The following is a 26691-nucleotide window of genomic DNA, read 5'->3' as shown; positions in this document are numbered from 1 at the left end:
AGGATGAAGGCAACTGACGGTGGGCAGAAGCCTCGTGGTCACACATGGAAACAAAGTTCAAGTGCTTTCTGGGCCACCCGGGCCTGGCGGGCAGTCCACGTCCAGACTGTGGTCTGTGGTGTCCCTGCTGGGCAGCCCTGGTGATATGCGGCTCCTTGGGGCGAGCTCGCGCCAGCAGCGTGCGGGCTGAAGGGGGCGCCACTGAGCAGAGGGTTCTGCAGAGCTGGATGCCAGCGCGCTGCCACCCCCTGCAGGCTGCCCGGTGACTGGGTGATGGGAGCCAGGAGCTGCGATGCCCTCATGGTCGGCAGGCTTGAGCACTCGGCCCTCGGCCCCTCACTCTCCTGTCGGTCACCCTGGTCAGGCTTTCCTCCTGCAAGGCGAGTCCAACACAGACGGAACACACAAAGCCAGGCTGGGCCCCAAGCTGGCCAGTGCCGGGGCGGGGTGCGTGAGGAACGTGGCCTGCTGTGGCCACACTTGGGATGCAGTCAAGTAAGAACCATGCTGGGCAGGGAGGCTGGGGCTGGCGCTCCATACCACGGCTGCCCGAGGCCACGGCACTGCGGCCGCCATCTGCTGCCTCCACCTCTGCAGAGTGATCTGAGGTGCGGCCGCAACCCTGGGCCCCAGCTCTTCACAGGACACTTAGATCTGTTTTAAAAGACATTACTCTGCTTCTGTTCTGGCTCTCTGGGATCTTCTCACAGTCTTAGGATAAAAGGATACTGAGGTTGGGAAAGTCCTCCTCCCATGTTAAAACATCCCAAGCTCACACACACTAGAGAGCGCACCCCGTAACACTGTCGGAGTAACGGAGAGCTCTGAAAGCCAAGCGGCCCTCCCACAGAGGAGCCCATCCCCATCCCTCTGACTCCTTTCACCACTTGATGTCCAGGCCGCCTGTGCAGCGCTCTGGGCTCTGGTACGTGGTGTGCAGTGCTTCTTGGATGCTGGGGGAGCCAGGGCCCTCCAGCCACGCCTGGTATAGCTCCTGCGCGTGCGCGGTGCTCCCTGGGGGCTGCACGGGGATGCTGGAGTAGATGCCTTCCATCTGCCGCAGCAGGGCCTTGTCTGAGCGCCCGTCCTCCGTCTGCGCTTGGCCTCTGCCGTTCAAGCATCCTGAAGGAAACACATGGATGAGGCTCTTCCTTTGGGACAATCGATCTCAAGGATACACTGGAGGGGGACAGTCTGGGGACAGGTGATGGGGGAAGCGGTGTGCTGCACTCTGTGTCCTAAGCTGGATGTGGGCACTGACTCCTGTTTTCCATAGAGCTGTCAAGGAGCCCAGGCTCAAAGCCCGCAGCACCTTTTTTTTCCTTCTTGATACTACTAGGGGTTGAACCCAGGGGCATTCTATCTCCTAGCTACTCTCCCAGCCCTTTATTTACCTCAAAACAGAGTCTTGCTAAGTTGCTGAGGCTGGTCTTGAATCTGCAATCCTTTTATCTCAGGTTCTCAAGTCTGGGGTTACAGGTGTGTACCACCACACCTGGCCCGGTGCCTCTTATTTTTAACCACTTATATTACCCATAAATTCATGGACTGTTTTACCTAAAACCTAAATAAAACTGCCAACTTTTAACTTATTTTTTATTTTTTACAGTATAGGGATTGAGCCCAAGGGCATTCTATCTCTGAGCTACACTCCCAGCCCTCTTTTATTCTTTTATTTTGAAACAGGTCTCACTAAGTTGCAGAGGCCTAAGTAGCTGAACTTGGCTGCAAACCTGGGATCCTCCTGTCTCAGCCTCCTAAGTACTAGAATTACAAGCATGTGCTATCATGCCCCAGGCCAGGCAGCTGCCAATCTTTTAGAAACTGGCATTTGTCTGCAAAGCCACACAAATCAGGTATGCCTGAAAGTCATGGAAAAGCTGCAAACCATCTCACCTACACAATGCGTGGTCCTGCTGGCGCTGGGGACAGGGCATCTGTGAGCTCTCTGTAATATTCAAACACTGGTCTGAAGTAGTATGTGCCTCCCATCAGCAATACTTACTCCCGATAAGTATATAATGTCAAAATTGACTTAGAAGAGCTGGGTGTGGTAGGGCACACATATAATCCTATAACTTGGGAGGCTGAGACAGGAGGACCGCAGTTCACAGCCAGCCTCAGCTACTTAGGCTCTCCGCAACTTAGACCCTATTTCAAAATAAAAAATAAAATATAGGGCAAGGGGTATAGCTTGGAGGTAGAAAGCAGACCACTGATCGGAAGAGATAAGAAGCTTCCAGAGTGCTGAGAGTCACGGGGAGTAAGACTTAACCAGGTGATTTGCTCCTGGTTTTCCTTTTCATGGTGCTAGGAGTGAAACTCAGGGCCTTGTGCATACTAGGCAAGCACTCTAACACTGAGCTATGTCTCGGTTTACTTCTGTTTTTTGTGGGGGGGTGGGGTGGGGGAGGAATGCATTATACCATTCCTGGTCCAAAGTGAATTTGGAGGGGTACTGGGAATTGAACCCAAGGGCATTCTACCTCTGAGGTACACCCCAGCCCCACCACAGATCAGGGGCTACCCTTCTTCCCTGACAACCACACTCCATCAGCAAGCTTCCAGGGACCCCAAGCCCTTGTCCTGGATGACTGCTCTCTCACTGCCCCGCCCCTAGCCTGGGACCCTCTACTCACCCATGTGGGTAATCACAGACCATGCTCTAGACTCCCTCCAGGCAGCAGGAGCCCCTAGGGCACAGGTCGGATTGCGTCTTTCCTGCTGTCATCTGTTACAGGCCCTAGGCCTGGCTCATCCTCAGCTCCGGGGAGGAGGCTCAGCTAGTCGGCGGCCAGGGGCCAGCCTGACTCCATCCCAGCCTCTGAGCCACTCCCATCTCGTATTCTTGGTCTAAGGGCAGCACTCCCAAGGCCACATGGCCTTCGTGGCCACTTTCACTTGCAGTATTCACACTGAGCCCAGGGCCTCGTGCATGTTAGGCAAGCACTCCACCACTGAGCTACATCCCAGGCTCTTCTGAGACAGGCTCACCTCCTGCTTCAGCCTCCAGAGTAGCTGGGACTGCAGGCGCATGCCGCCATACCTGGCCTCATCTTCCCCTCCTCACAGCAAGTGGTCAGGGAAAGAGGAAGCGACACAGCTGACAATGCCCACCACAGCCCCAGGGAGTGACCATGCTGCCCCTCCATGGCGGCTCGGCCAGGCTCACCTCTGGGACAAGCAAGGACCTCCACGAAGTGGTAGGGAAACTTGCCCTTCTTCAGCTTCAGGATCATGTTCTGGATGTTCCTAAAGCCGTATGCAGCGGCAAAGCGCAGCAGAACCTCCCCGTTCCTCTCAAGGGTGACCTCTTGGAAGTCTTTGTTTCTACAAAATGAACAATATGGATTTTGACTGTCAAGTCCTCTGTGAGTGGGTCGCTTTCAACCTGTCAGGAAAGTCGGCAAGACAAAGTCAGCGCGTACACAGGCAAAAGGCCTTTTGGTCCTGACTATGTAGACTCTCCTACGAAGAAGCCTCACACATGACAAACACACACACACACACACACATCCCACATGACATCACACATACACCATCCCCCACACACACATACCATGCTCACACCCACAGACACATCCATCACACATACCATACCACACATACACACACCAGCCACACCACACGACATCACACACACACACACACCCCACCTCAGGGCATGGTAGGTGATCTCCTCCACATTCTCGTTGAATAGCTCCTTGGCCGCGTGTCTGAAGACGTGGGCCAGGTGCCCGTCTGAGCCGGCTCCTTCGTGGCGCCTCACCGCTGCCTCCTTCACATCTCCAAACCTCACCAGCAAAGACAAGTCCTTCTTAATCCAGCAAAAGACCCAGCAGGAGCTAACCCAGGTCCCCAAGGGCATCAGGGCCCAGGGGGACAGAGTCAAATCCTTTACAAAGCCTGGTGTGGTGGCGCACATTTGTTATCCCAGCCTTCGGGAGGCTGAGACAGGAGGATCACGGTTTGAGGGCAGCCTCAGCTACTTAGTGAGGCCCTTTGCAGCTCAGTGAGACCCTGCTCCAAAGTAAAGAGGAAAAGAGGGCTGGGAATCCCTCCAAGCTACACTCCCACTCCAATTTTACATTGTACTTGGAAGCAGGGTCTCACTAGGTTGCTGAGATCCTGCCGTCCTCCTGTCTCAGCCCAAGTACTGGGATTACAAAAGCAAGCGGCACCGCACCCAGGTCTCACTAGGTCTAAGCGACTGCCACGAATTTCCACTTGCATCTAGCCTGAGACTGCAGGTGGCTCCTGCTCAGGGCCCCTTCACGGATTCACTTCCTTTCCCAGCTCCGCGCACCTGAGCAGGTGAGCGCTGAACATCTGAAGGTGACTCAAGGGCCTGCCCGCCTTGCCCTGGCCGGGGGGAGCGCTCCGTCCCCTGGGCAAGGCACAGGCTCTGGCTGCAGGCAGCTGAGGGGCCGAGATTCTGGGCGTCAGTGCCACCTCTAATAAAAGGGACGCAGGGTGGCAAGAACATGCAGGTGGCCTTTGCAGTGCTTGCACAGTGCCAGACACAGCAGCAGTCACAGTGCTGGGCAGAGACCAGCTGCTGAGTGCCGGGTGCAGAGGGACCCAGGAGCAGCTACGGTGAACATCAGTAAGGGAACACCGAACACACGCAGCCCTGCCCACGTTACTTTGGTGTGTGCCCCCTCCTGGAGGGGTCAGGGTGGCCACCACACACACAAGCCCACCAGGCCCCTGGCCACCCTGTTGAATGGGCGTCCCCGTCCACGGTCCTGACCGCATCCAATCCAAAGACCAGGCGAGGGGCTACAGGTTGGGCCGTGGCAGGGCCACAGCTCAGCGCGCATGCGGTCTGTCGCAGGAGGCACTTACAGAGTGTCCACCGCCATGTCCACCGAGGGGTCACTCTGCCCCATCATCTGAGCAACTTCACCTAGAGAATGAGAGGCATGAGGAGAGACAGCCCGGCGCCCGCTCCTCCTCCCTCAGAGGACGCTGCTTTGATGACCTCGGAACCCCTGGCTGCCTGGACCCCGTCCAGGGCAGAGCAACACCTCACCGTGCAGTGACCTTGGCAGAAAACCAGAGACATTTTCTGTATTTCCTTTTACAGGTGGGGTTCTGAAAAAACCTCAGGTAGAGAGTCCCCCAAACAACCAATGCGGCCAGATGGCAGGCAACCACATGGTGGCCGTGAGCATCCACGAGAAAATATCCCGTCACGAGATCACCAGATGTGGTCTGGTGGCATGGCAGGACACACTTGCAATCCTGGCTGCTTGGAGGCTGAAGCAGCAGCATCGCAAGGCCCAGGCCAGCCCAGGCCACTCAGCGAAACCTTGTCTCAAAGGAAGAACTGAAACGGACTGAGGCTGGGATAGTGACGCACCCTGAAATCCCAACTACTAGGGAGGCTGAGGCAGGAGAATCACAAATTTGAGGCCAGCCCTGGCAACTTACAGAGGTCTCAAAATAAAAAATAAAGGGCTGGGGATATAGCTCTGTGGTAGAGTGGCCCTGAGCCCAATCCCCAGCACTCCAAGAAATAAAAAAGACAAGGGATATGGCTCCGTGGTAGCGTGCTTGGCTAGCATGGGTGAGGCCCCAGGTTCCAACCCCAGTTACTACAGAGCGGGAAGAATGTTGGAGATAGTTCTTATGACAGCTGCCAAGCAGTTCTCTTTTGTTGTTTTTGTGTGGAACTGGGGGTTGAACCCAGGGACAGTCTACCTTTGCGCTGTACTCACAACTCTATTTGCTTGCTTATTTATTTTTTGTGGTATGAAGATGAAATCCAGGGACATTCTACCTCCGAGCTACACCCCCAGCCCGATTTTCTATTATTTTGAAATAGGGTCTGAGTTGTGGAGGGCCTAAGTAGCTGAGGCTGGCCACAAACCTGCAATCCTCCTGTCTCAGCCTCCCACATGCTGGGATTACAAGCGTACACCATCATGCCGGACTCTATTTTATTTTATTTTTTTTATTTTTTGGTGGCACTGGGGGTGGAACCCAGAGGCTTTCTACCTCCGGGCCATACTCCCAGACCTATTTTTTATATTTTATTAGAAACAGGGTCTCACTAAGTTGCTGAGAGCCTCACTAAGTAGCTGAGGCTGGCTTTGAACCTGTGCGATCCTGTCTCAGCCTCCCAAGTGCGGGGATTACAAGCGTGCGCCACCACACCCGGCTTCTCTATTTTATTTTTTATTTGGAAACAGAATCTTGCTAAGTTGCTGAGGATGGCCTTGAATCTGCAATCTTCCTGTCTCAGCCTCCCAAGTCCTCAGATTACAGACACGGGTCAGCATCCCCTGCTTGCTCTGCAAGTTTTTAATTCTGTCAACATAAGCAGACTGCACTCGGCTCTGGCTCAGGCGGGGACCAAGTGCTCCTGCCACACTGCCTATGGGCGGAGCCCTTTCCATGGCATCAGCTGCAGGATTGCAGGGGCCCTGAGGGACCCTGTCCCCAAGGCGTCCTGGCCTAGGGCTGGTCTGTACACCTGAAGAGATCCTCTTTCAGAGTGATTACAGCAGATCTGCCTGGATCTTCAAGTCTCAAGCCCACAGGGATTACAGATCTCTTCCAGCTTCCCCAAATGCTCTCAGCATTCTTTCTTCTGGGTAGGCCCAGTGGTTTCCATTCCCGACAGACACAGAACCTGTTGTTATCTCTAAAAACACCTAAAAGCTACTATTAGCGTGGTGACTTACAGCAACATCCCCAGAGCAGACATGCGCTTTCTTTTTTGTCTTTGCTTTTTTGGTACTAGGGATTGAACCCAGGGGCCCCTACCTCTAAGGTACACCTCCAGCACTTTTTATTTATTTATTGCATGGTACTGGGGATCGAAGCTACACCCTCCCCAACCCTTTTATTTTGAAATGGGGGTCTAGCTAGGTTGGCGAGAGTCTCGCTGAGACTGGCCTTGTACCTGTGACCCTCCTGTCTCAGCCTCTTAAGTCCTGGGATTACAGGCATGCACCCATACCCAGCCATGTATGCTCTGCTTTACTGACTGTAAAATCTCATCTGCACAGATCTGGTTCATGTGGAGGCCCCTGTGGGCAGCAGGGCTCTCCCTAGCCACAGTGTGTTGAATGGCTGTAAGGGAAGATTGTAGGCCACTGCCCAGGTGGTTCTCCTAGGGACCTTCTCTGGAGACAGGATTCAGAGTGCCCTCCTGGCTCCCATGAACACCAGCCAGCCAGAGGTCCTGCCAGTGTCCAGGCACACCCTCCCATCCCTCACCTGAGGTCAGCACGCAATCGGCATCCCGGACACCATGCAGAATCGTGGAGAATCCTTCCCGGAGAGCCTCTAGCTTCTTGTCGTAGCAAGGGGCCACGACGACATGGAAGATCTTCTCTGGAGCCAGGTTCTGTGGGGGACAGCACCCCATGCTTAGGTAGGCTTAGTGCTGGTGCCTACGGCACCTGAGCACAGGGACAGGGTGCCACTGCGACCCTTGCCCCCCATGTGGCTCTGTCGTGGGTGCCAGGGCTGTTGTGGCCTGAGCCCCATCCCCACACTCAGTTCCTGCAGCCATGTTGAGCCCTGGCCTCCCTTAGCTCACCAGTACTGAGCCCACCACACCTGCCACCTACATCTGGATAGAGCTGGGTTTACCCAAAGACTACAAGCCCAGCGGCCTGAGCAGCCTCCCTGTAGAACCAGGAAAGCAGTCTTTCCTCCTGGACGTGGCGGTAAGGCAGCCAAGAGCAGGTGTGTGTGCCACCTGGCCTGTCGCACTTTCTTGATGCTGCCCAAGCAATGCCTTGCCAGGCTACCCCTCTCCTGGGCCTGGCCTCAAGGCATGTACCCAAGGCTGGGCTGGAACTGGGGCAGAGCCATGGAGGCCAGGGCGGACAGGTCCTGCCAGGGCAGGGGCCAAGCCCAACAAGAAACCAGCTTGGCCACAGCCCGCTGAGGTAGGCCACAGGCAGGTCTCCAAGGCTCAGCCGCTTCAGCTGAGCACCTGCAAGAGGACCCAGCGCTTTGGGCTCTGGCCAGGGGAGGCTAGGCCAGCGCCTGGCCTGAGAAATGTCTGGACTTCCTCCAACGACAGGGATGGGCGAGGAGTAACATTCACACTTTCACCCTGCCTTTCTGCCCCCACTCCCACATCACATTTATACTCTCCCATGTGGTGACTTCATGAAGCAACAGAGGGAAGAAGAGGACATTTCCTGTGGCTAAGTGCAAATGCAAGGCTGCCAGGGATTGTGGCTCTTTTTTTTTTTTTTTTTTGCGGTACCTGGGATAGAACCTAGGGGCATCTAATCTCCATACTACACCCCAGCCCTATTCTTTTCTTTTCTTTCTTTTTTTTTTTGTGGGTCTGGGGATGGAATCCCAGGACATTCTACCTCCACATTACAGCCCCTGCCCTATATTTTATTCTTTATTTTGAAACAGGGTCTCACTGAGTTGGCAAAGGGCCTCATTAAGTAGCTGAGGCTGTCCATGAACCACGAATCTCTGGTCTCAGCCTCCCGAATGCTGGGATTACAAGAGTGTGCCACCATGCCTGGCTTCTAGCCCTATTTTTTATTCTTTATTTTTGAAATTGGGTCTCACCAACTTTCAGAAGCCCTAAGTAGCTGAGGCTGTCCATGAACCTGCCAAAGGAATCCTCCTGTCTCAGCTTCCCAAGTACTGGGATTACAAGCGTGGGCCACCATGCCTGGCTGGGATCGTGGCTTCGTGGGTTCTTAAAGCTGGCTGTGTGTCTGGAAGATTCTTTTGCTCTCTTCCCTAGCTACTGCAGTGCCCAGACATGGCGGTTCCCCTGAAGGAGGAAGGACCATGTGGGAGCTGCAGCGGCCAACAAGGGTCCTTTGTGGGCAGCCTTGGGACATCAGGTTTGGACCCGGGGCTGCTGAGTACTGTGGGCCGAGAGACAGTGATGGGCTGAGCCAGGGTGTGAAGGAGCCTCTGGCTGGACCTCATTCTGGCAGACGGAAGACAGGGCTGAGGACAGGCAGTTGCATGGTACTCATGGTCTGTATAAAAACCAGGGCAGAGGTTCGGTTCGGTTCACTAAGTGACAGCGGCCATTGGCCTCCAGTTACAGCCCACCCGGTCTCTGTAGGGAGGCTGTCCCGAAGTTAGCAGGCGGTGTCTCTGTGAGGGAGACCTCAGGCCTCCCTCACAGCCGGGGGCAGTTTATCTACTTAGGCTGGAGTGGGTCTGGGGGAAAACAGAAGGAAGAAAGACACTGACAAAAAAAGTAGGGACATGGGCAGAAAAGAGCGCTGCGGGCTCCGTCCTCCCAATCAGCGTGCTTCCCTCTGGAGACATGGGCTTACCTGCTGTCTGGCAAAGTAATCCTTCACCAAGGAGCCCATGACCTGCTGAGGAGACCTGGCTGTGCACAGGTGGGGCGTGATGGGGCGGCCCAGCACCCGCTCGGCGTACCGGACCCAGCCTGGGGAGAGAGTGAGTCCATGAGGTCGGCTCCAGTCAGCATCAGGCACTGAGCCCTGGGGCCCCAGCTGGGAGGGATACCTGTGGGCTCGCAAAAGTCCATCCCCTCCATAACCTGTCCCACGGAAGCTCAGGGAGTGGGTCAGGAGAGTCCTCAAGACACTAGGTGCGGGGAAATGGGAGTGTGCCATAGGCCCAACGGGACAGGCGCAAACAGGAGAGATGTAAGTGCGGGGTCCGCAAGTTGCCCAAAAGGGTCGAGAATGAGCTCTGGGGAACAGCTAGGAGGAGCCACTGGTCCAACCAGGCAGAAATCACTGTGCCAGGCGTGGAGCCATGCAGTCAAGACAAGTGGCCACAGCCCTGGTGGGACACAGCCCCCAGGCCCCAGACGGCTGTTCTGGCCCTCCCCAGGGCTCTCTGCCACTGAGCTGCAGCCCTTGCCCTTTTTGGGTTTTATTTTTATTATTATTTGTATTAGGGATTGAACCCAGGGAACTTTACCTCTGAGATACATCCCAGTCTTTCTTTTTTCTGTGGTACCGGGGGTGGAACCCAGGGGCATTCGACCTCTGAGCTATAGCCCCAGCCCTATTTTTTATTCTTTATTTTGAAACAGGCTCTCACTAAGCAGTTGAGGCTGTCCTCAAACTGCAATCCTCCTGTCTCAGCTTCCCAAATGCTGGGATCACTTTTTATTTTTTAATGGTACTAGAGACTGAACCCAGGGACATTCTATCTCCAAGCTATACCCCCACCCCTATTTTTTATTTTTATTCTGAAACAAGGTGTTGCTAGGTTGATTAGTGTCTCACTACTTGCAGAGGCTGGCCTTAAACCCATGTGTGCCACTATGCCCAGCTGATATTTTTCTATACTTGCTAGTGTGAACATCCATACCAAAACTCATGTTGCACGTTAATCACCATTGTGAGATACCACGAAGGTGAAAACTTGATCCAACTGTGGTGTTCGGAGGCAACTAAGGCTAAATGAGGCCACAAAGGGGGAACTTCAATTGGAAGACTCTATGGCTTTACAAGAAGAGGAGAAACGTGGCCCAGGACACTCTCTTCTCACAGTGCTCTGGCCTGCACTGCTGCAGGACAGCAAGAACCTCCCCAGGTGCCTTCACAGATCTGTGGCTTTCCCACAAAGCCCTTTACAACAAATCCCTGCCAGGGATTGTGGCTGTGTGTGTGTGGTTCTGGGGATTCTACCTCTGAGCTACTCCCCCAGCCCAATTTTTATTCTTTATTTTGAAACAGGGTCTCACTAAATTGCAATAGGGCCTCACTAAGTAGCTGAGGCTGGCCACGAACCTGCCAAGTGCATCCTCCAGTCTTAGCCTCCCAGGTACTGAGATTACAAGTATGCGCCACCATGCCTGGCTGGGACTGTGGCTTTTAAGGCTGGCTTCAAGTGTCTGGAAGATTTTGAGAGTCAGGAGGAGTCAGAACTATGAGCCAAAGACCATTCTTTGCAAATTACTTAGCCTGCAGTGTTCAGTTACTGCAACAGAAAATGGACTAAGACAACATCTCAGGCACCAACTCTTTACACTGAACCTAATTAGGGAATGCTGAAACCAGGCCTGATGGCATACACCTGCAATCCCAGCACTTTGGAAGCTAAACTGGGAGGGTCACAGGTTCAAGGCCAGCACATGGTAATATAGCCAGACCCCAATTCAAAAATCAAAAGAACGAGGATATAGAATGCTCCTGAGTTCAATCTCTAGTACCACAAAAAACCAAAACCACAACAAAAACAAAAAGCAATGCAACTTTAAAAATACTTACAAATGAAAACAAACCACAGGCTGGGATGCCGCTCACTCGCCTAACATGCACAAGACCCAGTATCACGACACTTACACACAGACACAGGACCAGCACTCAGCTATCATCCCAAGCCACCCCGTTAGTAGGTATGTTAATTCACACAAAACTACATGGGAGCTAGGCATGGTGATACGCATATCTGCAATCCCAGTACCTTGGAGGCTGAGATAGGAGGATCACGGGTTTGTGGTTAACCTCAACATGTTAATGAGACTCAGCAACCTAGTGAGAACCTGTTTCAAAATTTAAAAAATAAAGTCTGGGAGTACAGCACAGAGGTAGGTTCAATCCCCAATACAAAAAAACAAACAAAACAAAAACTACAATAGGTCAAACCTTCCTGGCCGGTAAGGCAGAGTAGGATGGACCCACCAAACGCCTACACCCGGACCCGGACCTGAACTCCTCTAAGGCGGCGCTTCAGTCCAGCAAGGCCCAGCGGCCCAGGGCTCACCTGGACAGGCGGATGTGAGCATGGGCAGCGTGCGCTGCTCCTCACGGTGCTGACGGTACCGACGCACAAACTCCTCCTGACTCTCCAGGATGCTCAAATCAGCGGCTATCGTGGTGTTGAAGACATAGTGCACCCCTGCAGGAGAGAGAATGACGTGGCTCTCGCATGATGGCATCACCCCACCAGCACTGAGTTGTGAAGGGCCTAAGTAGTACCTGAGACTGTCTGCAAACCGCGATACTTCAGTTTCAGCCACCTGAATGCTGGGATTACAAGCGTGCACCACCATGTTTGGCTTGACATAAGTTTTTAATAGGGGTTCATGGCCCCAAATGGTTAAAGTACCAGTCTCCAGGTCTAATTTTTTTTTTTTTTCGATGCTAGAGGTGGAACCCATGGGCATTCTACTTCTGAGCTTCACCCCCAGCCCTAGTCCTATTTTTAAATAATTATTTATTTATTTTAATTTATTTTGTGGTACTGGGGTTCCTGGAAACCCTTCTACCTCCGGGCTACACTCCCGGACTTATTTTATATTTTTTTATTTGGAAACAGGGTCTCTTAAGCCAGCAAGGCTGGCTTCGTACCTGCGCAATCCTCCTGTCTCCGCCTCCCAAGCTCGGGGATTACAACCGTGAGCCACCACACCCAGCTCTTTCTTATTTTGAAGCAGGGTATGAGTTGCAAAGGCCTCACTAAGTAGCTGAGGCTGTTGGTGAACCGTGATTCTCCTGTCTCAGCCTCCCAAATGCTGGGATTACAAGTATGCGCCACCATGCCCGGCTAGCTAGTTAAATTTTAAAGGGGGAAGGGAGGAAAAATAAGCCTGAAATCTAAAGAAGTTAATTTTTTTTTTGGGGGGGGGGTTTGGTGGTACTGAGGATGGAACCCAGGGACATTCTACCTTTGAGTTATACCCCCAGCCTGATTTTTTATTCTTTATTTTGAAACAAGGTCTCACTGAGTTGCAGAGGGCCTAAATAGCTGAGGCTGTCCACAGAGATCCTCCTGTCTCAGCCTCCTGAATGCTGGTATTACAAGCATGTGCCACCACACCCAGCAAGAAGTGAGTTTTTTGTGTTTTGGGGTTTTTTTTTTGGTACTAGGGGTGGAACCCAGAGGCTTTATACTCCCAGACCTATTTTATACTTTATTTGGAAACACAGTCTAAGTTGCTGAGATTCTCACTAAGTAACTGAGGCTGTCTTCGAACCTGTGCAATGCTCCTGTCTCAAGCCTCCCAAGTGCTGGGATTACAAAGTGTTTGCCACCACACCCAGCAAGAAGTGAACTTTTTAAGAATTCACATTAGCCAGGCATGGTGGCACATGCTTGTAATCCCAGTACTTGGGAGATGAGACAGGAGGATCACAGGTTCATGGCTAGCCTCAGCTACTCAGTGAGACCTATTTTATTTTGGTACCTAGCATTGAACCCAGAAGCATTCTACCTCCAAGTCATAAGCTGAGGCTGACCTTGAACCTGCCATCCTCCTGTCTCAACCTCCCTAGTAGTGTGATTACAGGCTTGTGCTACCACACTCGACTGCCTTATTTTGAATCCTGATTTTCTTTCTTCTTTTTCCTTAATTATGTTTACCAGTAAGCCGGGCGTGGTGGCGCACGCTTGTAATCCCAGCATTCGGGAGGCTGAGACCGGAGGATCGCGGTTCGCGGACAGCCTCAGCTACTTAGTGAGGCCCTCTGCAACTCAGTGAGACCCTGTTTCAAAATAAAGAATAAAAAATTGGGCAGGGGGTGTAGCTCAGAGGCCAAATGCATCTGGGTTCCATCCCCAGACCCGCAAAAAAAAAAAAAAAAAAAATTATGTTTGCCAGTGTTTTTCTATTTTATTAAGTCTGTTTGTCTTGAAGGTGTCTTGTTTTTTATTTGGAAATGGTCTCAGTAGGTTACTGAGAGCCTTGATAAATTGCTGAGGCTGGCTTTAAATTTGCAATCCTCCTGTTTCAGCCTCCAATACTAAGATTACCAGTGTGCACCCCCACCCCAGCTTAACTGTTTTTCTTAGTATGATTTTTTTAATATTGGTAAATAACCAAAGATGAATGACCTTTCAATAATTATAGTAGAATAGCCTAGCATGCTTGTAATCCCAGTACTTGGGATTGGTGGCACACGTTTATAATCCCAGTACTTGGGAGGCTGAGACGGGAGGATTGCGCAAGTTCAAAGCCAACCTCAGCTACTTAGTGAGACCCTATTTCCAAATAAAATATAAAATGGGTCTGGGAGTATAGCCTAGAGGTGGAAAACCCCCAGGTTCCATCCCTAGTACCAAACAAAACAAAACAAAATAATTATAGTAAAATGAATTAAACAAATACCTATAGCTGATCTAAAACTTTTTTCTAAAAAGAAATATTATACATTTTAAGGTATTAACTTAAGAAAAAAAATTTAGTTTTACTGTGGATATATTTTCCTTAATATGTAATATTCAATTATATGTAGTTTTAAAATCTCCCCCCAAAATAGGCCTTTTATATAAGACAATGCAGCACCCAACAAGTTTGGTCTTTGGAAGGCCGAGCTAGCTTAGGCTCTGGAAGACGCAGACCAACCAAGAATGACTGGGTGATTCCCACGCGTGGCTGTGGCGTGTCAGGCCCCAGTGACCAGCCCTGAGAAAGTGCTGCTCACCCAGGAGCCCAGGAGCAAAGGCCACAGCTGCTTCTCCGACTCAAGGCCGTCCTGACAACACTATTCCTGGTGTCCTCTTACTTCTGAACTCCAACACATTTGCCTCTTGGAATATAAAGTCTTATTTGGAAACAACAGCAGCTCTCCTTTTCTGAACCTGCCTCTTGGTGGCCATGCCAGAATGCTCACGGGCGACAGCACTGCGGGACAAGTGGGCGGCTCGGCAGCAGGCACGGGAGCAGCCAGGCAGGCAGCCCTCTTGCAGCACTGCGTTTCCTGAATCGCCACCTCTCACTCTTCATGTGAAGAGCAGAGAATGCGCCCTTTCTGCTGTGCCCCAGAGGGCTTCTTAGGAAACCAGACATTAACCATTTCAAATGCAACTTGACCAAATCAAAGTCCTCCGTGAGCAGGGCTGCTGGACAGTGTGGGAGCCTCCGTGTCCCCGTCTACATTGTCAGCAGCTGGTCCCATCTCGCTCCGCTCCGGTGGGCTCAGCCCTCACTGTAACAAAACACCACTCTGCACAGAGCAAGAGGCAAGTGACACCTGCTGTCCGCTATCGTGGATCACGGGCAGGCCCTTTTACATTCCATCAGACTTTCCTGGAAGCGTCTCATTTCTCCTGTGCCCTTGAAACCCGAACTTTAGAGATAAAGAGGCCCTTTACTGAACTCATCTATAAATCCACAATATTACCAAAGGGTGACTCACCAAGACTTTTGAGGAAGCCACAGAGCCTTCTGGATGCATCAGTGACACTGAGGTTGAACTTAGCAGCAAAATAAGGCAAAGACTGAGGACACACAGACACTACCAGCACTCTGTGCTTTGAGGTATCACATTTCTGAAAGAGAAAAGGATGGTAATATCATATACATGCTGCTGGTTACAGGAGGAGCAAAGCAAGACAACTTAAGGATAGATTCAGTAAAAACAAAATATAACATATGTTCTATGTAACAACTGATAAAATAGAAAAACAATGGTGAACATAATTTAGAAAAAAGAAAATCAGGATTCAAAATAAGACAGTCAGGTGTGGTGGCACAAGCCTGTAATCTCAGTACTAGGGAGGTTGAGACAGGAGGATTGCAGGTTCAAGGTCAGCCTCAGCAGTTTAGGAAGGCCTTCAGCAACTCAGTGAGACCTGGTTTCAAAATAAAATAGGGCTGAGGATATATCTCAGAGGTAGAATGCTCCTGGGTTTAATCCCTAGTAAAACACACACACACACACACACACACACACACACACACACAGAGATAAATGTGAATACCTGAAGGAAACATCATTTTTTTGTGTGTGTGGTACTGAGGATGGAACCCAGGGGATTTTCTACCTCCAGGCCACACTCCCAGACCTATTTTCTATTTTATTTGGAAACAGGGTCTCACTAAGTTGCTGAGAGCCTCACTAAGTAGCTGAGGCTGGCTTCGAACCTGTGCGATCCTCCTGTGTCAGCCTCCCAAGCGCAGGGATTACAAGCGTGTCCTACCACGCCTATTTCAAGGAAACATTTTTATTTATTTATATTTATTTATTTTTGTTTATTTTATTTTATTTATTTATTTTTTTTGGTGGTACTGGGGTTCCTGGAAGCCCTTCTTCTACCTCCAGGCTACACTCCCAGACCTATTTTTATACTTTTTTTAAAATTTGGAAACAGGGTCTCTTAAGCCAGAGCGGCTGACTTCGAACCTGCATGGTCCTCCTGTCTCCGCCTTCCAAGTGCGGGGATTACAAGCGTGCGCCACCACGCCCGGCTTTATTTTATTTAATTTTTTTTGCAGGTCTGGGGATGGAACCCAAGGACATTCGACCTCTGAGCTACACCACCTGCTCTATTTTTATTCTTTATTTTGAAATAGGATCTCACTGAGTTGCAGAGGGCCTCACTAAGTAGCTGAGGCTGTCCACAAACCACGATCCTCTGGTCTCAGCCTCCCAAATGCTGGGATTACAAGCATGTGCCACCATGCCCGGCTTCAAGGAAACATTTTAAAATAATACTGGCGCCCAAAAATTACACACACAATGAAATGGTGTCCAAAAGTTGACCCCCTAGGAATAATCTAGGAATTGGCCTAGGCCATTCAGTTATTTTTTTGGGGTAGCAGGATTGAACCTAGGGGCATTTTACCTCCAAATTACACTCCTAGCCCTTTTTATTTTTTTGAAACAGGTTCTGGCTAAATTGCTGAGGCTGGCTTCAAACCTATGATCCTCTTGACTCACTTTTCCAATTACTGGGATTATAGGCATGAGCCACCACATCCTGCAGGCAAATGTTAGCCTTAAAACCAAAAGTTTTAAGTTTGGAGAAGCTGATAATTCTTATCTACAAACTATTCTAAAAACTTGTATATCGAGCTGGGTATGGTGGCACATGCTTGTAATCCTAGTACTTGGGAGGCTAAAACAGGAGGATCACCAGTTCAAGGACAACTTCAGCTACTTATTGAGACCATATTTCAAAACAGAGTTAAAAATAGGGCAGGGGGTATAGTTTGAAGGTAGACTGCCCTTGGGTTCAATCCCTGGCACTGCCAAAAAATAAAAATAAAAACACTTGTAAATAGGCCAGGCGTGGTTGCGTACACTTGTAATCCCAGTACTTGGGAGTTTGGGAGGCTGAGACCGGAGGATCACAGGTGTGTGGCCTACTTCAGCTACTTAGTGAGGCACTCTGCAAGTTACTGAGATCTTATTTAAAAAAATAAAGAATAAAAAATTAGGCTGGGAGTGCAGCTCGGTGGTAGAACGCCTTTGGGCTCAACCCTAGTAATTAAAAAATAAAGCCGGGCGTGGTGGTGCATGCCTGTAATCCCCACATTTGGGAGGCTGAGACAGGAGGATTGCACAGGTTCGAAGCCAGCCTCAGCTACTGAGTGAGGCTCTCAGCAACATAGTGAGACCCTGTTTCAAAATAAAGAATAAAAAACAGGGCAGAAGATGTAGCTCGGAGGTCAAATGCCCCTGGTTTCCATCCTCAGACCTGCCAAATAAATAAATAAAATAAATATAAAAGTAAAAAGCTGGGCGTGGTGGTGCACACTTAGAATCCCAGCATTCGGGAGGCTGAGACAGGAGGATCATGGTTTGCGGACAGCCTCAACTACTTAGTGAGGCCCTCTGCAACTCAGTGAGGCCCCTGTTTCAAAATAAAGAATAAAAAATAGGGCCAGGGATGTAGCTTAGATAGAATGCAAAAATAAATAAATAAAATAGAGCTGGGGTATAGCTCAGAGGTAGAATGCCTCTGGGTTCAATCCCCAGTACTAAAAAGGAAAAAGAACCCTATACTAAACAAGATAAAACCATATAGCTGTCCACACCCTGATACCCAAACTAGATGTTGGCAGCACAAAAGGAGAAACTCTGGTAAATACATACACGCACATGCAATTCAGAAGTGGACCGGGAAGACTCCCAGAGAGACGTGGGAGGCGACTTGGGGCACGGCCAGCAGGGCACCCTGCACGGCCGATTGGCTGTGAGCCCCACCCTGGCGATGGCTGTCGTGCGTCCGTCAGCACTCCCAGGTAACACAGAGGCGGAAACCTGCTGCAGTTCTAAGCGGCAACTTCCCACAGCAGGTCTGGCGTGGTCCAGCCATGGCTCCCCACCCGCGGGCCTGAGCTGAGCTGCGGGACGGAGGGCAATGGAGAGGCCTGAGGCCATGGGCCCTCACCTGGCATGGCAGCCGAGGCCACGAGGGTGCCAACCCCAGAGTGCACCAGCCCCTGGCTCCCTCACAAATCCATGGAATCTCCACGCCAGTCGGACATGGCTTCTGCTGTTTGTGCTGACAGCATCCTCATGACAAAATCTGAGGTGACAATATGCATAGAGGGCAGACCTCCCATCTTTCTGAGCGGCCTCCAGGCCTCGGGAAGCAGGCTGGGCTCCTGTCCCAGTACGGATGCATCCCCTGGGCACTTTCAGGCCTTGGTTCATGCTTTTTTTCCCCCCCAGTACTAGAGATGGAACCCAGGGGCATTCTACTGCTGAGCTACATCACCTGCCTTTTTTTGTGCAGTACTGAGGATAGAACCCAGGGGCATTCTACCTTGGTGCTACACCCCCAGTCCTATTTTTTTATTCTTTATTTTGACACAGGATCTCACTAAGTTGAGGAGGACCTCACTAAGTAGCTGAGGCTGGTTGCAAATCGTGATCCTCCTGTCTCAGCCTCTCAAGTACTGGAATTACAAGCATGTGCCACCATGCCTGGCTCCCAGTCCTTTTTAATTTTTACTTTGAAAACAGGGTCTTGCTAGGTTGATGAGAGTCTTACTACTTGTGAGACTGTCCTTGAACTGGTGATCCTCCTGTCTCGGCCTCCCAAGTACTAAGATTACAGACATGTGCTACTGTGCCCAGCAATATTTTATTATTTATTTATTTATTTATTTATTTATTTTGCGGTATTGGGGATGGAACCCAGGGGCATTCTACCTCTGAGCTACATCCCCAGCTCTATTTTTGATTCTTTATTTTGAAACAGGGTTTCACCAAGTTGCAAAGGGCCTCAGTAAGTACCTGAGGCTGTCCACGAACCACGATTCTCCTGTCTCAGCCTCCCAAATGCTGGGATTACAAGCGTGCGCCACCACACCCGGCTTTTTATTTATTATCTTGAAGCAGGGTCTCAGTAAGTTGCTGAGGCTGGTTTCAAATCTACAATCTTCCTGTCTCCGCCTCTGGAGTACTGGGATTATAGGTGTGCACCACCACGCCCAGCTAGGGATTTTGTTTCTGGTGAACTGCGTCAAGGAACTTGGCGATGCAGGAAGAGGCTGCGAAGTGTCACCATGTCCTAGCAGAAGCTCCATGTGCAAGAACAGGCCTCCCTTGCCCTTCGCCCACCACCTCCATACCGGCTCTCTGGGCAGTGTGAGTGCGTACCCCAGATGTCATACCTTATTAAGGGTTAGAACACGCAAGAAGTCCTTGGCGCTCTGTTGGGAAAGCTGGACTCCTTCCTCTGCAGTCACACAGCTGTCACATGCCAGGCAGTCACTCAGAAATATCTTAGCATCAGCCAACTTATGGAATTCTCCCTTCTACGGAAGAAAAATCATTTTGGCATTATGTGCTTCCTTAGTGGGGATAACAGCACGAGCACAATACAGAGAACTCAAACGTGGAGATGATACCAGGGGCTGAGGGAGTCTTTACTCCGAGCAGATTACATGGGCACAGCACTCAGTTTGTGCTAAAACCGGCGAGCCATGCAGATGACAGTAAAGAGCGGAACCCATCCCGGCGCGGTAATGTACAGGATGAGGACATTATTTCTGTGTGCTGTCACCTGGCCCCTTCCTCTGCAGCGCCTATACCTAGCCTCTGCTTCCCTGACTGGCCCCTCCAGCTCATGAGCTCACCCTACCCCATGGCTCCCTGTGGGTACCCTGGCTCTCCCTCCAGACTCAGAATTTGCACAGCTGACTGTTGGTTCTTGGTTTCCTGTGAATGGAATGGGTCCTCAAACCGCTGAATGTGACACTGGTGCTCAGATCTGCCCCATCCCCTAGCGCAAAGGCTAAAGCTTACCTGGCCGTAAAGATAACAGAACCTCGGCCCCCTGGCCCATTGTCTGTGGCTCCAGAGAGATCTAACAAATGAACCACACCCCATTCTGCTTGGAGCCTTGGACCGCAGTCCTCACGCCAACGTCTACTCTGGCTGTTACTTCTCTTGGCTTCGCATCCAGGCACACTAGCCTTGGAAGTGCCTCTACAAGTGTCCCTGGAGAACTCCAGGCTCAGCCTCAAGCAGCGCTTGCACAAAGGATGCCCTGACACCTGGTCTGTGGTACGAAGGATATAACCCGGCAGCATTCTACCTGAGCCATATCTCCAGCCCTATTTTACCCTTTTATTAAAATTTTAAACAGGGTCTCACTAAGTTAGTTGCACTCGTAAGCTGCTGAGGGTGGTCACAAACCTGCAATCCTCCTGTCTCAACCTCCCAAGTACAATAAGACTCTTAGCAACCTAGTGAGACTCTGTTAAAAAAAAAAATAATAAGACTGCAAGTGTACCTCGGAGATAGAATGGTTCTGGGTTCAATAATCCCTGGTACCATATGTACACACACAGACACACGTGGTTTGAGAGAAGACACCTCTGTATCCTTTCTTCTACGGTGCACGCTCAAAAGGAATTGTTCAGACTGCAGCCTCTGCCTCCTTCCCAGAAGTGACCGAAGGTCCTTGTGCAGCCTACTCATCCTGGGAGCTTGTTTCTCACAGATGCAGACTTGACCCAAGAGTCTGCAGTTCTTGTTCATTTGTTTATGTATTTTGTTACTACAGGTTGAACCCACAGGTATCCTATCTCTGAGTTACACCCCATCCCTATTTTATTTGAAACAGGGTCTAAGTTGCTGAGGGCGCGTTAATTGCTAGAACTGGCCTTGAGCCTGTGTTCTTCCTGCCTAAGCCTCCTAAGTACTGGGATTACAGGTGTGAGCCACCACACCTGCCTGAGTCTGCAGCTCTAACGAACCCCCAGGTGGGGTTGAGCTGGAGCTCACACCAAGGGCCTGGCACCTAACAGATCCTGTGGCGTCGCACTGAGAGTTCTGCCTGCACTATTTTTGCAGATCACCCCATCGAGGTGCCCATGACCTGGTCACAGCACAGTCCTCCTCCTGCAAGCTTTCAGGGTCCATAGCTGGTTTCCTTCCTATGCTTTGCCTCCCTTGCTTTCTCCTCCCATAAGCTGTGCACTCTGTAGGAGCTCCTTACCTTTAGCCCATCAGCCTTGCTATTCACAGTAGCCTAACAGCCCTGTCATCTCCACCTCCAGCACACACTCGTCCTAAGCCCACACTGGGATCCTCCCTGCTGCCCCTGTGCTCCGGCTGGTCCACTTGGGCTCTAAGGGCTGCTTGAGGCCTTGCATCCCTTACACCTGCTGCTGCTTCTATCCACTGCCCTAAAATACACATCTGAGACTTCCCCTTGCCCAAAGAGCCTCCACGGGTGGGATGTGGGGGCCCATGCCTGTAATCCCAGTACTTGGGAGGCGGAGACAGAGGGATTGCAGGTTCAAGACCGGCACCAGTAACCCCATGAGGTCTTCCCCAACTATGGGATCCCATTTCAAAATAAAAAATTAAATAGGGCTGAGAATATAGCTCAGAGATAGAATGCCCTTGGGTCCAGCCGGGCATGGTGGCGCACACTTGTAATCCCCGCGCTTGGGAGGCTGAGACAGGAGGATCGCACGGGTTTGAAGCCAGCCTCAGCTACTTAGTGAGGCTCTCAGCAACTTAGTGAGACCCTGTTTCCAAATAAAATATAAAGGTCTGGGAGTATAGCCCGAAGGTAGAAAGCCTCTGGGTTCCACCCCCAGTACCACACACACACACACACCAAAAAAAAAAAAAAAAATGCCCTTGGGTCCAATCCCCAGTACCACAAAACAAAAACAAGCTTCCATGGATCTCTGCTGCCATCAACCTGGCCAGGGACGGTGCTCCCCCTTCTCAGATCACGTCTGTTCATACCCTCACCAAACCTGGTATGCCAGCACCCAATTCTAGTGACCTCACCTTGAATTCTCACTACCCCTCAGAGCCTGCTCCAACCCTTCTCCAACCCCTCTCTCTGCTAACCGCGTGTCTACTACTGAGCTGACAGGGTGCCCGCTCAGGCTGTGCACATGTGTTATCTCATCCTCACCAGAGCCCTGAGTGGCCAGTAACCCAATTCCTCACCACGCTGATAAAGAATGGGGCCTCACGAAGGTAGGTTTCTGCGTGAGATGGTGCAACAAGAGGATAGTCCAGGGGAGGCCCTCAGGCCTGGTGCTCCAGAGGACTGGCCCTAACTAGCCAGGGATACAGGTGCTCTTTGCCCCTCTTGTGCCTGTGGTCAGCTCTCTGGGTATCTGTGTCATGGCCTCCTACTCCCTAAGCCCTAGCCTCTACAGCACAGCACTGGTGTACAGGAGAACCAAATTAATGCCTGTCAGATTAAACATTATTATTATTATATATTTTTTTGCGGGTCTAGGGATGGAACCCAGGGGCATTTGACCTCCAAGCTACATCCCCTGCCCTACTTTTTTATTCTTTATTTTGAAACAGGGTCTCACTAAGTTGCAGAGGGCCTAAGTAGCTGAGGCTGTCCACAAACCGCGATCCTCCAGTCTCAGCCTCCCAAATGCTGGGATTACAAGCGTGCACCACCATGTCCAGCTTAAACAATATTATTGGAATTACTGAACTTGTGTGTGTGTGTGTGTTACTGGAGAGAGCAAACCCCCCCACGGGCATTTCACCTCTGAGCTGCATCCCTAGTTATTTTTATATTTTTTATCTGGAAACAGGGTCTCACTAAGTTGCTGAAAGCCTAGCTAAGTTGCCAAGGCTGGCCCTGAACCTGAGATCCTCCTGTTTGTGCCTCCCAAGTGCTGGGATTACAGGCGTGGCCCACCACACCTGGGTAGAACTACTAAACTTAATGAGAAAATTCTGTCACCTGCTTCTTCCACGTTGCCAATTCTCTATTATAAAATCAGTTCAAGCTCTGTGTGGTGGTGCGGGCCCATAATCCTAGTACTTGGGAGGCTGAGACATATGAGGTTCTCAGGTTCAAGGACAGCCTCAGCAAGTAGAGACTCATCAATGTACTGAGACTCTGTTACAAAATAAAAATCAGGCTGCCGGTGGAGGCAGAATATCACTAGGTTCAATCCCAGTACTATAAATAAAATCAGTTACAAACCAGATGTAGTCGTGCACACCTGCAATTCCAGTCCTTAGGAAGGCTAAAACAGGAGGATTACAGGTTCAAGACCAGCCTAAGAATGTAAAACTTTCACCAACCTAGCAATACCCTGTTTCAAAACGAAATAAAAAAACAGGGCCGGGAGTATAGCTCACAGATAGAACACCCCCAGTTTAATCCCCAGTACCAAAAGTAATAAATATGTTCCAGTGTTTTCTAAGTGAAGACATGACCTTAACCTACTCCGACCTCTTCCTTCTCAGTGAGTTGAGAACACTAGTCGGGCTGACCAGAAATGCCCACTCTGAGCAAGAAATGAGGCAACATATATAAAACTCAGCCAAATCTGGGCTGGGGCACAAGCCTGTAATGTCAGCTACTACTTAGGAGGATGAAGCAGAAGGACCACAACTGAGGCAAGCCTGGAGAACTTAGACACTGTCTCAAAATAAAATACAAGATGTGGCCAGACATGGTGGCGCACGCTTGGAATCCCCGCGCTTGGGAGGCTGAGACAAGAGGATGGCACAGGTTCAAAGCCAGCCTCAGCTACTTAGTGAGGCTCTCAGCAACTTAGTGAGACCCTGTTTCCAAATAAAGTATAAAATGGGTCTGGGAGTATAGCCCGGAGGCAGAAAAGCCCCTGGGTTCCATCCCAGTAGCACAAAACAAAAAACAAAAAAACAAGATGTGTTGGAAACGTAGATGTAGCTCAGAGGTTGAGTGCCTCTGGGTTCAATCACCAGCATCATCAAAATTGTTATTAGTGCTGGGATTGCGAGCCTGGGCCACCAGCCCCGCTATTACTTCTGTCTTAGCGCAATGATGTGCACAGTGACATGAATTCCCACCAGGAGCCAAACAGCACCAGCCACTTACTTGAAGCTGATACAGAACTGAAAAAGTTACTTGCCTCTCCATTCCCCTGGGGCGGACTTGGTGCATCAACTGATACATTCTCTTGGTCTTCAGTTTTTGTCTTTTTACTACATTCCTTAAAAAGGCAAGAAAACATTGTTAAATGAAAATTTCTAGTCTGATTTTCTCAGCTTAAAAAACCATATACTCTTACCAATTATCTAGAAATTCTTCCTACCCAAATAAAAGCACCTATACTTAAGCATGGATGAATAAACACACACACTCTCTCTCATCCCTTCACCTGTACCGTTTGTTTGCGGTAACCAAGGACCAGAAGTGCTGTGGCCTTCCACCATCTTTACCTGGACACAGGTACACTGAGAATATAATGTGGCCATTACAAAAATAATTAGCAAGGGTTATATGTAATTCTCTGAAAAGATGTCACCTACATTAAAAAAAAAAAGTGGCGTTGTGTAAAAAAGGGGAAGTCCACCAGGCTTGGTGGCGCACACTTGTGTTCCCAGTACTTGGCAGGCTGAGACAGGAGTATGGCAGGTAACCGGACATCTTCAGCAATAATCGAGTGCCTCACCTAAGTAGCTGAGACTGATTGCGAAGCTGCAATCCTCCTGTCTCAGCCTCCAAGTACTGGGATTACAAGCGTGTGCCAGCACGCCCGGCTATTACTTCGGTACAGCAAAGATGTGCACAGTGACGTTTCAAAATAAAAATAAATAGGGCTGGGGGTGCAGCTCAAAGATAGAACGCTCCTCGGTTCCATCCCCAGTAAGTCCAAGAAAAAAAAATGAAAGTCACAAAATAGTATTTTCATGCTTCAATTCTTGTGAAACCAAAAAATCCCCAGAGGCGCACGGTGAGGTGGTTGTTCCGCTTGAAAGCAAGCTTAATGCTGTCAGTTACGACCGTCCTCCAGGTGGGGGGACGCGACAGCCCGCCCTGGTTTTCCGCTCCCCTTTTTAACTGTTACAAGCACGCAGGTTTTAGTGTAAGGACGCTCCACGCACTCCTAATCTGCGAACCAAGCGCCTGCGCGCAGAACCGAGCCGGCAAAGGCCCCCGAGCCCGAGCCCGAGCCCGAGCCCGAGCCCGAGCCCGAGCCCGAGCCCGAGCCCGAGCCCGAGCCCGAGCCCGAGCCCGCCCGCAGCGGCTGACAGCGCCCCGAGCCTCCCGCCCGCCACGACTCGGGCCCCAGCCGCGGCCAGGCCTCCGCGCCCCGTCACCTGGGCCTCAGGCCGGTCTCCGACCTCTGAGCCCCCACCTCCGCCCGTGAGAACTCGGCGTGAACCCCCGGCCCCTCCACCTCCTCCCCTCGGCTCCCCGTCCGATCCCCCACCCCGCGGCCGCGGCGCCCACCTTCCGCGTGCAGTGCTCACACTTCATCTGGAGCGCAGCCGGCCGGGGGCCCGTCACCTCGGCTGACTGGAGCACCGGGGGACGCCGACACCGCCTCCGCCCGCCCGCCCGCAGCCCTTTGTTTTCTTCGTTCAAGCGCGGTCCCACCCCCAAGGGTCGCGCTAGGCCAATGAGAGCTCCGGGACAGGGAAAACCAGAGCTCTGGACCAATGAAGTACGAGCGGAGGGTGCTATGGCTCCACCCCTACAGCGCCGTTTAGACCAATGAAAGCGCTAGAAAGAGACAAGCCCGGACTCTGGGCCAATCAGAGGGCGAGGGCTGGAGCTGGGCTCGCCCGCCCGACGCCGCAGCGGCCCGGGACCGGGTCTCTCCCTGGCTTTCCTCCCCGGGTTGAGTAGTGGCGACTAAGTTGCGTTCAGGAGGGCGGGGAGAGAAGAGCGCGCCGGGGTCCCGAGGAGGCCGAGCGGGGACAGTTCTGGGGCCCTCGGCTCGGAGGCCGCGTCTCCTGGGGATGGGGGCTTGCTGGCCCCGCCCTCACCGCCGCCATGGCCTACCCGCGGCGCGTCACGTAGGCCTCGTGCAGAGTAGTGCGCGTGCGCAGCGCCCCAGTGCCGGACACGTGGGCGGAGCCTGATGTTTGGCAATGGTTGGACCTTGTTTAACCCAGTGTGTTGATTCTAGCCCTTATGCGCCACGAGATTTATTCCGAGCCGAGCGTGGTGGCGCACGCTTGTAATCCCAGCTTTCGGGAGGCTGAGACCGGAGGATCGCGGTTTGCGGACAGCCTCAGGTACTTAGTGAGGCCCTCTGCAACTCAGTGAGACCCTATTGCAAAATAATAAGAGTTGGGCGTGGTGGCGCACGCTTGTAATCCCAGCATTCGGGAGGCTGAGACAGGAGGATCCGTGTTCGCAGCCAGCCTCAGCTACTTAGTGAGGCCCTCTGCAACTCAGACCTTGTTTCAAAATGAATAAAAAAATAGGGCAGGGGATGTAGCTTGGAAGTCAAATGCCCCTGGGTTCCATCCCCAGACCTGCAACAACAACAACAAAAAATTATTCCAGTTTAGCAAAATTTATTATTTATGTTCAGGGCAGTAATGGAGAATTTGGACTCCGTTAATTATAAATATTTTAGAAATAAGTGTGTTAATCACAGGAAAATCAGAGATGAGAAACAAGAAGAGAACAGACCTGGAAGCTCAGCATGACAGAGGAAAACAACGTGCCCTGGTGTGTTGACGCACACCTGCAATCCCAGCGCTTGGGGGGCTGAGACGGGAGGATCGCAGGCTCGAGATCAGCCTCTGCAGTTTAGCGAGGCTCGCAGCAGCCTTACGA

At 51.3% G+C, this 26691-nt stretch overlaps 1 protein-coding gene across 2 annotated transcripts; it reads right to left on the bottom strand.

Moving 5' to 3' along the window:
* Positions 1 to 880: 880 nt before the first annotated feature.
* Positions 881 to 25377, bottom strand: NARF (nuclear prelamin A recognition factor; the record flags this gene model as incomplete). 2 transcript variants are annotated; one of them, XM_080713767.1, is made up of 11 exons in its annotated part: positions 881 to 1122; positions 3173 to 3330; positions 3657 to 3794; positions 4849 to 4909; positions 7231 to 7360; positions 9291 to 9409; positions 11707 to 11841; positions 15081 to 15213; positions 19292 to 19435; positions 24026 to 24106; positions 25351 to 25377. In XM_080713767.1, 11 exons carry the CDS (start codon positions 25375 to 25377, stop codon positions 881 to 883), a joined length of 1368 nt encoding a protein of 455 aa, XP_080569893.1. The 2 variants fall into 2 exon arrangements, with proteins under 2 accessions (XP_080569893.1, XP_080569894.1); XM_080713768.1 differs by lacking the exon at positions 19292 to 19435.
* Between the last annotated feature and the right edge of the window lie 1314 nt (positions 25378 to 26691).

The sequence above is a fragment of the Muscardinus avellanarius genome (assembly GCF_963383645.1).
Source record: "Muscardinus avellanarius genome assembly, chromosome: 16".
NCBI classification, from domain to species: domain Eukaryota; kingdom Metazoa; phylum Chordata; class Mammalia; order Rodentia; family Gliridae; genus Muscardinus; species Muscardinus avellanarius.
Note: the sequence above shows the minus strand (reverse complement) of the source record. Positions and strands in the feature narration are given on the sequence as shown.